Source organism: Lygodium microphyllum, chromosome 13 (assembly GCF_053477565.2).
Source record: "Lygodium microphyllum isolate KBCC chromosome 13, Lygodium_microphyllum_v1.1.10, whole genome shotgun sequence".
Taxonomy (NCBI): domain Eukaryota; kingdom Viridiplantae; phylum Streptophyta; class Polypodiopsida; order Schizaeales; family Lygodiaceae; genus Lygodium; species Lygodium microphyllum.
Window position 1 is genome coordinate 143,422,951 of NC_141147.1, and position 11,544 is coordinate 143,434,494.

At 39.7% G+C, this 11,544-nt stretch overlaps 1 protein-coding gene across 3 annotated transcripts; it reads left to right on the top strand.

The window, feature by feature from the left end:
• The first annotated feature begins 8,260 nt into the window (after positions 1-8,260).
• LOC148027298 (agglutinin-like) lies at positions 8,261-11,213 on the top strand. Of its 3 annotated transcripts, XR_015692968.1 has the most exons (4): positions 8,261-8,462; positions 8,671-8,922; positions 9,087-9,460; positions 10,552-11,213. XR_015692968.1 is itself a non-coding variant. In XM_087691870.1 (3 exons), the coding sequence occupies exons 1-3, from the start codon at positions 8,454-8,456 to the stop codon at positions 9,306-9,308; spliced, it is 483 nt and encodes a 160-aa protein (XP_087547996.1). In that variant the 5' UTR covers positions 8,261-8,453; the 3' UTR covers positions 9,309-9,548. The 3 variants fall into 3 exon arrangements, 2 of the variants coding, with proteins under 2 accessions (XP_087547996.1, XP_087547997.1); XM_087691870.1 differs by lacking the exon at positions 10,552-11,213 and having other exon boundaries at positions 9,087-9,548; XM_087691871.1 differs by lacking the exon at positions 10,552-11,213 and having other exon boundaries at positions 8,261-8,451; positions 9,087-9,548.
• Positions 11,214-11,544: the final 331 nt, after the last annotated feature.

Below are 11,544 nucleotides of genomic sequence, written 5' to 3' on the forward strand. Positions count from 1 at the left end.
ATGGAGACATACCCAAAGTGTGGTGCTCACAGGTATCGATAAGACTTGCAATGGCAAACCATCCCTCAAAAAGTTCTTAGACACATTCTGCTTATCCCCCGCCTAAACCACATATTTCGTACGTCCAGCATGGTGAGCTTGACAATGTGGCATGCGTAGAATCAGTCCACAGATGGAGTTCAACAAATATTAGCGGATTCATGTGCATGGAGCCACATTGACTCTACCTTCCCAGGCTTTGCTACCCAAGAGCCAAGGAATCTTTGGCTCAGTCTTGCAATGGATGATGTGAACCCATCCGGTCTACGCTCAACTTCTTATAGTGTGTGGCCTATAGTCCTTGTTAACTACAATATCCCTCCATGACTTTTTACGAAGAAAGGACATCTCATCTTTAGCTTCTTGTTCGCGGCCGCTATAAAGTCAAAAATATAGATGTGTATCTTCGTCCATTAGTTGATGAGCTTAAGATTTTGTGGAAGAAGGGGGTCACCGTGCAAGATATGAGCAAGCACAATGGTCGATAGTCCACCAATATTCGAGCCATTTTCATGTGGACAATGCATGACTTTCCGGGATTTGGAGAGTGCTTAGGTAAATAGGCTTCTGCTCTCGTTGGTAATATCTATATTTTATCTTGTTCAAGTTTGTATTCACTGGATAGAGGTGTTGGAATAGGTCTGGGTTACCTCAAGTTATCATGCATGTCCATTGTGCGGGCCATAGTTAGACTCTGTAAGGTCATGAACCATAAAGAAGATGGTATATCAAGGACACGCAGTTTTCTTGGACAACCTCCAACACGTATGAATGCCGCAAGAAGTTGGTATGAGCTGAAAATGGTCCACACCGAGTCACATCCAAACGGAATGCAACGATTCTCAGTTTTCTACGAGTTGCCATATTGGACCCACTTACAGATTAACCACTTGTTGGATCCCATGCATATTTTCAAGAATGTGGGCAGCTTGCTATGGGATCACATCATAGGAAAGAGAGACACTATAGGGACACAAATGGATTTGAAGGAGGTAGATAAGATGGACACTTTGGCCGCAGTCGAGTGCTGATGGTCATGTGTAGCTACCTCGTGCTCCTTAGGTTTTGTCCACTAAAGAAGAGTGCATTGTGAAGCAAATACTCAAGTCTATCCACACTCCAATGGGTATGATGCGTTCTCTCAGGTTTGCATTTTCTAAAGCCGACCAATTATGAGGGCTAAAATCCCATGACTGGCATAAGATATGTCAAGTTTGTACTATGAATGGATTGTAATTGGCGTGTATATTTTACTATTTGGAGTGTAGCCATTGTTCATAATGCTTTCTCATTTGTGGCAATTTGTGCTACCAATCGCGATCGCAGGATGCCTTACTCCCAAAATACGCAGGGCCATTTACAAGTTGTCGAATTTAGTGTAATGGATCTCACAAAAGGAGATTAAGACGTCCTCTATTGAATCCGCAAGGCGGGGAGCAGTGGAGAGGGTATATCTCTTTGAGAAATACCTGCCTACCAGCATGCTCACGATACAAATCCACCTTCTTATGTATCTTGTAGATGAAGTGGGGATTACTAGACCTGTCCATATGTATGCTATGGATGTTCTTCTTGGAGCGCTTCATGAAAATCCTGAAAGGCTTTGTTCGACAATGAGCTCGGCTAGAAGGTAGCATGGTTGAAGGTTGGTTGGTGTCTGAGGCGCTAGTGCATATTTCACAATGGCTACTAACGGTGGATCCAAACAACAAAATGCTATGGTCGCTAAAGGACGAGACCGGAGATGTGGTGGTTGGAAATGGGGTAGAAAAAAGAATGGATGATGCAATGGAGGAGAAGGTGAATCGCTTTTGTATGTTGCACCATGCCTCTATGGAGACGTGGCTCTCCAACTACCAGATCGCTAGGCAAGATTGAGAGGAAGCGTGATCTGAATTTCAACATAGTACGCACCATCAACCGATTCAATATCTCGAGGGCATGGAGGAGATGCCGTGGTTTATGTCAATGCAATGGTCGCATGGAGCTTTGACCATAGTGTCTCGCGAAGGGGCATATGTCTCAATTGAGGAGTGGGAATTCTCGAGGGGATGTAGTCCAAAGGTGATGACGTGTTTAGGATTTGTCATATCTATATTCTATAGACGACAACTAATTTGAGTGTTTCAATGTACAACACAAAATATATACTAATTTGACTAATCTCTTATAAGGGTACATAAGATATGCATTTTAAGTGAGATCATTTTTTTAGGATCTATATTACCATGCTTTGTATGATTTAAATTGATTAGGCTAACATCATTTTTTATCTGTGTAGGTTCCCTTTTTGGATACTTAGATCATCAGGATGAGTCAAGGGATGAGCGATGAGGAGTTGCAAGATATCTTCACGCGCATGTCTCTAGATTAGATTGCAAGATTCAGAGACATGGCGGACCAGGAGCTATCTCGGACATCGTCCCGGCCGCTCTATTAGATCTACTTCAGTGCGATCAGATGCTTCAGCTTTGAGCAGACGAGGTCAATGCTCTAGACTTAGGCGAGAGGGAGGGAGTGCTTCAGGATTAGGGGGATGCTGTAGAGATACGTAGGCAATGAGTCCACGGTCGATACAGGATACATGTGCTACTCCTCGCTCTAGTGGCAGTTCCAAGGAGCCTGGCTCAAGTGGTTGTTGTGGAGGCGCGGGCGCGGTGTCTCTGTCTCATCGTTCTGCTGGAGTTGAGTCACCTCCAGGATTTGTCACACCTGTGGGGACGTCTACTCCAATTACTTCGGCTTTTGCTCAGTCATCTGCAGGTGGCACCCCTGTGGATGCTACACCATTAGATACTACCCTGGTCGGTACATCGGATGTACAAGGGTCTCCTAGATATGCCCAGAAACATGGACGTAGGTGGGACAGGACCCATCTTAGGCATACCCCAGAGAGGGATATGCCTATCTTGTTAATGATAAGTCAGGAGTCATCATCATGAATGATGAAGGAAGGAGGGTGATTGCTCACATGAGAGAGTTGTGCCAACAAGTTTTTCTGTACAACGTCTTAGATTATTGAAAAAACATACCGGAGGGGAGCAAGGACTACATAGTAGCATCCTTGCATGAGGCGTTTCCGATTCCAATCATAGCAGATAGATTTTCTACATGCTAGATGATAGACTGTATGCATGCATATATATAACACAGATGATCGGACGTACGCAAGGCACTCAAGAGTGGGGCTGCAAAGCCTAAGTGGCTAGATGCAGACAACTGGCGTTGACTAAGGGAGGAGGCTACAGATTCTCCAAGATGTTGGAGTTAGGAGCGCAAGGCGGCGAAGGCACGACTAGAGGTCAGAGTGGTCCATCATCTTGGGAGTGGCGGCCACAGGACATATCTGGAGGACTTTGTAAGTTTTTCTTTTGTTTTGCTTGCTTATTTTTTTGCAATATCCTTTGTACTTACAATCATGTTTCATATAGTTAGTATTTTGTTTTCTTTGCAGCACTCCATTACAAATCACGATCTGACCGGCCTTGAGACTCGATATGCAAAGAGGCATGGTCTTACTGCATTGATTGACTGATTGTATAGACGCGGCGGCCGTGTAAGTCACTCATCTTTTTTGTTCGTAGTTACAATGTTTAATTAGAATGCATTATTATATGGTGGATTAATGTGTTGTTGTTTCCTTTTTTGCAAAGTCTGTTCGATGCTCCATTGCGGCGGGATGAGCTTTCGGATGGCGAGGATATATAGCTCGCCCTTGGATCCATGGAGCTCACATACCCTTCTTTTTATATCACCTGATTTGTGTAGACATTTTCTATGTAGTAGTGATATCTTGCCATGATTGTACCAGTCACTTTCATTATGCGATCATGTATTTATTTCATGTATCAGTGTTATGATTTAAGTACACTTTTTTTAAAATTACATAAGCATTGTACATAGTGCAGAAACTATTTTATATGGCCCAAATAAAGCACATAGTGCTATATGTGGTAGGGTAGCTTGCTGCCTTGCCACAATTTTTTTTTCATGTTACCGTCGCTATTAGCATCGCAAAATTACCTGCATGCGTCGTTGTTGACATCGTTATTAGCATCTCAGAGCGTTGTTATCAACGTCGTTATTTGTGTCGGTATCACTGATAACGATGCTAATAGCAACTGTTCTATGGCATCGCCAATAACGACGCTTTTTGCGACGATAAGGGAAATTTTTCTAATTTTCATTTTCATCACTTTTAACGTCGGTATAAGGCCTATATGTTGTAGTGTTTAGTTTCATTCATGTGTTTTCATGATCTTTATAGGTATGGGTCTTTTTCTTTATACCTCAAAATAAATTGAGCCTAGGGATTATCTTTCATAACAATATGAAATGAATTAAACATAAAAAATCCATCACTTGCACTAGTAAATGCTTGGTTGAGAAGTATTTGATGGTTAAGAGTTCCAATCTCTTTTGGTGGGACAAAACACATAGACTTAACATTCAAACTTACTTTAGAATCCCGTGATAATATCATATTTGATGGGCAAATATAAAGCATGTGGTCTTGGTCAGATCCTTAATTGGCTAGTACTTATGGTGAATGAGTAGATGGTGGGGAAAGATGAAGTGCCACAATGCTAAACTTCAACTTGACAAGGAAACGACAAAAGCCAATAGCAATAGATGATGTTAGGTGTCCATAGGGTGTAAGGCCCATGTTAGATGAACATTTAGTGCTCTCATGTGTAAGACTCTTCGACACATTTCATTTATGGATGTTCTCATCCTCTTATCCACTTTTTTATCACCTAGCAACAAGTAGGCACTTTTCTCTCCTACCATTCACTTACCACATTCACCTCATAATGAGACATTTTGTATAGAAAGCATACTATAAGGATAATAATCAGGTGTTTCATTTTTCAAAGTTTATAATTTTTTACAATGTAGTAAAGCATGATTTCCCCCTTTGATTGGTTGTTGGTATTTATCAAATATTGATTGAATTTTTTTTAAATATAAAAATACAAAAACACTTTAGAATCACCTAAATTTTGACTTTAGAGATTTTTTAAAATACACACTTAAGATTCACTAAAATGTGATATTTTTAAATTAAATTCACACTATGGAAAGTATGTGTAATTTTTCAAAGAAGTTTTACTATATTTAAAAATTGAGAAACTATTGATATTTAATAAAAGTATAAGTTTTTGTTAAGGAAAAGTTATGCAACTCTCTTAGAAAACTTTGACACTTTATGGGGATGTGAAGATTTTCATTTCTAAAATTTTTATGTATTTTTAAAAATTTTATGGATTAAAAAACAATTATAAATAAAATTTTAAGTGGTATAATAATTAAAAACCTTAATGTTTCACATGTCTATGAAATGGAAATATATTTATTCTCATGATGTGTGATACATAGGGGTATTTAGGCTAGTCCTTTCTTGCACTATGGCATTCTTGCTCTCTATTTTCTCACATGGTATCAAAGCATGCTAAGATCCTATACTAGCTTACATGCTTTGCTTCTAGCTATCTCCTTTTATTCAAGACAATGTAATAGTGATACAAACACTATCTACCATCATGTCTCATCAATGACTTGTAGTTGCCACTCAATCCTGCTTGCTCTCTTCTTGCTCCTACAAGATGGAGAAGCTAATGGGATCTAACCACGAGAGTTGGAGTTTTTGGTTGTAGCTCTACCTCACATAGGTAAACCTATGATCCATTATTGATGGTGTGGGGAAGAACCCACCACAAGAGATCATCCTCCTAGGATTCCCTACGTGAAAGAAAAAAGATACAACCACCTTTTAAAAAAACATTAGTTACAATGGTTTCAAAGTAAAAATGGTAGGTAAGTTGGATACTACCAGTCTTATTTGGAATAAATTTAAGAATACTTATATAAAAAAAGATGACATCCACCAAGTTATCACTTTGTGAAAACTTGTCAATTACATAATGTAAGAAGGGCACTATAGAATATAGCTCATTGAAAGTGGAGAAAGCTCCTCGATGAAGCTCTTTTCAAAGGCTTGGAGATCTGAGAGAAGCTCTAAATCACCCTCCTTCTCTCCTATTTGCCACCTTGGTATGGTTTCATAAGCATCTACTCTAGCTTTTCTCAATTTGCCCATAAACTGGGGGACTAAAATCCAAAGAGAGAAGTTCGTTTATGAGCAACTCCTCCAAATTAGTGGCTCTAGCTACTTCTTTAAAACATTACCCATAGAAGAAGAATGGCAATCATCATCAATTACAATATGCTTCCACTGTATCTTCTTCTTACAAAGCCAACCCTCATCCACCTCAAGCTATTCTCCCATATCCAACATTAACAAATAATAATAATTTTATCTCACCCTCTTCTATTCCATTATCCTGTTCTCCTCTCTCTCTCTCTCTTTCCCTCACCCTCTCCATCTTTCACTACTTTGAAAACCCCCCCTCTCTCTCTCTCTCCATACAAAAGGGTGCCATATAAAGGAGTTACTTACATATTGAATAGAAAGGGGTTATATTTTATTGAGGAAAAGTTTAGAGATAAGGATATATATAAATAGACCTTGAAGGCATGTGATATAGAGGGCACACATATAGCAAATCCCCCGAGTTTATGATATTTCTCCTCCTTTGGCCTCCTCTCTCTCTCTCTCTCTCTCAAAGTTAGCTATGAAATGCCATGTAATGGACTTCTTTTTACATTTTTTTACCACAGTAGTGCATCACTATTTGCATCTCAATAATTGTTGGTATATGACTTGCAATAAGCATCAGTAAGTGAGTTAGAATAAGTATCCAAATAGGCATCCGATATAATACAGACACTTTTAGTGATGCCAAAAGAGAAACTTACTAGTGTTCGTTGCTATGCTCTTTTACCCTTGTAATGAGAGAGCAAGTGAAAAACAATCACATTTATAGTAGTTATATATAGAATCTATAAAGTGTACCCATTTGACTTTAAAAATTTCCCAACGGAGAGCAGTACATAACCTTTATGTGTCCACCACCACAAGTTTCACTTGGGATGATGCACCTCACAAAAATATAAGTGTATCACATGTAATCAATAAAAGGGTTCTTTGATTTGAGAAAACTTTGATAAATTTACATAAAAGAGGGTTATTTAATGCAGTTACGCATGAGAGCCTATAATTTTCTTAACAAAAATGGGATCATTTTACTACCTTATAAAATGTAAGTAAAAGGGATTTTATCATATCCTTTGAATACACCTTATAATATGGCCAATTACTTTCCACCCCTTGAAAAGTGCTAAAAGCACCTCTATAAGCCATAGTACACATGACATTAAGGAATTCCTCAATAGAGGCTCCATGATTGTAGGATCCCCAAGAGAGAGAGAGAGAGAGAGAAGTGTACATGTGCACACACACACAAAGGGGGATTGACACAAAGAGAGCTAGTGAAAAATAACGACCTCATGAGTTGCATATCGATTCAAGGGGCAACACCCTAGCTACATAGCGCATAGTGAAAGATAAGATTGGTTCTATGAAAAAATCATAAAGCAACAACGAGAAATGTCTAAGAGGGCCAAAAGTCACCTAGGATGGCCAACATATACAAGTTTAAGCATGTGACCAACATGCCAACAAAGTATACCTCCATGTGTCCCCAACACTAGAAGCGTTAGAACTACCCATGATACACACAATATAATGTTAATAGAACAAAGGGAATACAACTAACTCGTGCTTGTTGTGTGGTCGTAGCCAACAAGTACATGTAGGTTGTATGCCGATTTCTCAAGAATAGACGTGCCTACCAAGGGGTTGGGAAAACATGATGTGCACGCATGGGGCACGTACGAATAATAATTGATGGCATGGGTAGCCTATACAAAGAAGAAATCTGGTTCATTCCAGACATGCTGAAGCCTGTGCATGATGTGAATCGACAAGTATCCATTTTGGTGAAGGTAGTGCGCATAGTAGTGGACAAGCCATGTCGAATTACTTTAGGGTTGGTAATCAATAAGTAAAACGCACCAGAGAATTATCGAGAAGGACCAAGCTTTTAAAACGCGGCAATTATGCGCATAAACATGCGGGGTTAGTAAATTATGCGCACAAATTAGAAAACACATCAACATATGGCTTTCATGGAGCTAGTGGGCACTACTTCCACTGACTTGGCCAAGACGTGACAGCAGACTACAGCACGCCTGCTTGGCGCACACACGACGGCTATATAAGAGCCAACCCACACAACGGTATATTCAGTACGCCAAATAACATCACGAAGCAGCTGGCGAGCAGCAGTCTTGGTAATCATGGGGGAGATATTAAGATCATCGACGACATCCTTCTCAAGGAAGATAGTAACGCTCTTACAGCTACTACTGGTGATTAATCATGTACTTGTGCATGCAACGGTAGCCACTAGGTCGGCGGACGTCGCGGAGAGTCATCAGACTAATTAGGTATGACAAGGGTACGTCGTCATTACGTACACACTTACTGGATTAATCAACCCCTTGTTGCGATACTATCATCAGAATTCATGAGGTGGAGTGGCAAAAAATTTATTTAGCTGCTTATTATTGCAGTGATCAGATCATCCTCGTCAGAACTCAGACGCAGACAAGTACGGTTTCTGATTAAGTTCCTTTTTCATTAATGGTTTGATCTGAATTGTGCAGGCCCAGACAAGTACGGTTCATTTTCTTGAGCGCAGGGGCCCATGGGGCGGAGACGGAGGCACTGAGTTCGACGACATAAGATCCATGCCCTCAGACGTAATCCGCGTGCTGGGGATACAGACGATCAGGCTATGGCACGGGGAGAAGTACATCCGTGGCATCCAAGTGCAGTATCAGGTCACGAATGGTTTCCGAGTCTACCCGTACTGGGGACAACTTCACGGCCAGTCCGAAGGCAACAAGCAGGCAGAGGTGCGTATTACTTATACGTCTTCATATTAAGCACTTAGGAGTCGCTTATTTCAATGCCTTATTGTGTGAATACATATAATATTGATCCTCGGTCTACTGATACATGATATGTTCTACATTTAGCTATAATAACTTGTACCTTCAATTCGGTGTTTTGCAACCAGATCACCTTGCAATATCCGAAAGAGCTGATCAACCAAGTGAGAGGATTCTACGGAAAGCCGGGCCATTACAACGCCCTCAGCTCCATAAAGTTCGTGACTAACCTTGGCACTTATGGTCCCTTCGGAGATCAAGATGGAATCTCGTTTACATCTGGTACTACTGAGCAGATGGAATCTTCGGTAAATCGGGAGCGGCCCTCGACAATATGGGCGTCTACATAAAAGACAATCTCCTCGATCGCGGCGGGGACTAATACCTCCCGAAGTGTACAACAACAACATGGAGTGATCGCCTAATCGTGCTCAAAATCTCTGCAATCGTCGATGATCGCATGCCGAACAATGGCATCGCCGCCTTTAGGATCGCATTTCAGGCATGCTCCATATTGTTATGAATGTAACGGTCAGCCCAGAAAACATGCAGTTGGCCATTTTCTAATTTCAAATTACTCTCTCTCTCTCTCTCTCTCTCTCTCTCTCTCTCTCTCACGTTGGCTGGTGTCTAGGAAAACCTTCTCAAAACGGTGTGAGAAGCAAAACACCCTTTTTAAAAGCTACACAGTAATAATTTTGCAAGAGCACCGACACAAAACTAGTTTAGCCTCTAAGAAACCCCCTTACATAGGACGATAAGGATTCTTGTAAGGTTCAATTAAATGTAAATATCACATAAGTTGCTTGTGATGCACCTTCTTGAGCTAGCATATTACTAACATCTTTATGGTAAAACACTCATGTGCTAGCTAGCCACACCTTACTTTCATTAGCTACAAGTATGCTCCAAAAGATTGTACCCCTTTATAATCCCACTACACTAATTCGAACATGATTTGCATATTGACAAACCTTGTCATTTCCTTGAACCATCCTTTTAGCATTGCGACTCGTGAATGAATGCCTTATGTGCCACTTATCCCTAACTAACACCACGCTTAATGTGTTCCATCACAATTATAAATAATACATTAGTTCTAGGTCCTTATTCACTGATAGCAATTGATCATCAATATTCTCTTCGATCGCTCCTTGAGCACAAGTGCATCAAGCACCAAGTATTATCCATACATGTGATGTCTTGATGTATCTACCTACCAAAAGTGTTGCCACGAGACACCTACACAAGGGGATAAGCACCTTCAATGGTTCTCCCTTGTGTACATGTTAACAAGATGAGTGTCTTGAATGGTTCTCCATTAATAGGGCATGGCACATTTCTAAGAGTGAATTAGTTTCCATATTGAACAGAAGGTTGATTGGGAATGCCTGTCCTTTTTGGGTGTGAGACTTGCAAGTGTGAACGCAAGTGAAGCCATATGTGAGTTATGACACAATATTCATATCTCAGTGATGATGTTTACGTGATTTGATTATTTAATAAAACTCCAATGATTAGTTGATTTATTATGGCGAGTTATATTTATTCAGTTAATTACTTTTCTAATATGATTTTTTGAATTTTTGATAGCTGATGCGCAAAGCAAGATGAATCCAATATATGCAACAAGCACAATTTATTCCAAAGACTTCTTCATTAAATTATTTAAAATAGACACACTGTCATTTATTAAAAGGCATGCCTATATCCTCTTTGTAAACATTCATTGATACTTGAGATTTTTAGAAGATATACTCAAGTTGTTTTAGAAATATTTTATGGCTCTTAGTAGTTGTGAGTTGTGCAACGGATTGTAACCATATATTCAATTAACTCAAACTCTTTTGCGAAAATAGTGATTGTAAAGAGCCTATCTTTGGGCATAGCAAGATTTCTTTTAATATTATATATACCACATGGAGGATATGCCCACTCCATATATGGGGAGAAATTGCATCCAATAGTGCATCACTCGATTTTTTTAAACTCTTCTTTAAGTTTATTTCCAGTTTTACGAGTTGTGCTTTCAGTTTCAATAAGAAGAAAGAGTAAGGGAGAGCTTCTTTTGTTTGCTATGTGTAAGTCTTGCATCCGATCTGTGCAACAGTGGTATCAGAGCTCAGCTTATATCTTGGACTTCCAATCGCCTTTCATCTTGTGCGAAGGTGAGCTCTTTGGAGAAATCCGACTCTACAATCCATCTTAGCTTAAACTGAGTACATAGCTAGATTTCTAGAACCGCAAAATCCCAAGCTCCTCTATCTTTGCTAAAAAAATTGCAATTCTATCCAATATTGAAAATTTCAACTCGCCTACCATGGTGCCATCATTCTGTGTATTTAAGGCCAAAGAAAGGTCAATAAGAGCTTAATTGAGCTTTGCTATGAATCTTTTCTTAAGTTTTAAAAATCTTAAAGCTTATTTTTGGAATTCGTGGGACACGTATCAGCTTTTTGGGCCACTGTGATTAGCCATGGCATCTTTCTGTTCTAAAAATCGTAGTTTCTTTTAAACTAGGGCTTAGAGTCTTGATTAATCTCTTGCTACTATATAAATTTAAGCTTATTCTACTCCAAGTCACCC

Excerpts from the sequence above, each read along its gene's own strand:
- LOC148027298 (XM_087691870.1), top strand. Across the intron at positions 8,923-9,086 it reads AAGGCAACAAGCAGGCAGAG|ATCACCTTGCAATATCCGAA; the intron begins GTGCGTATTACT and ends TTTTGCAACCAG.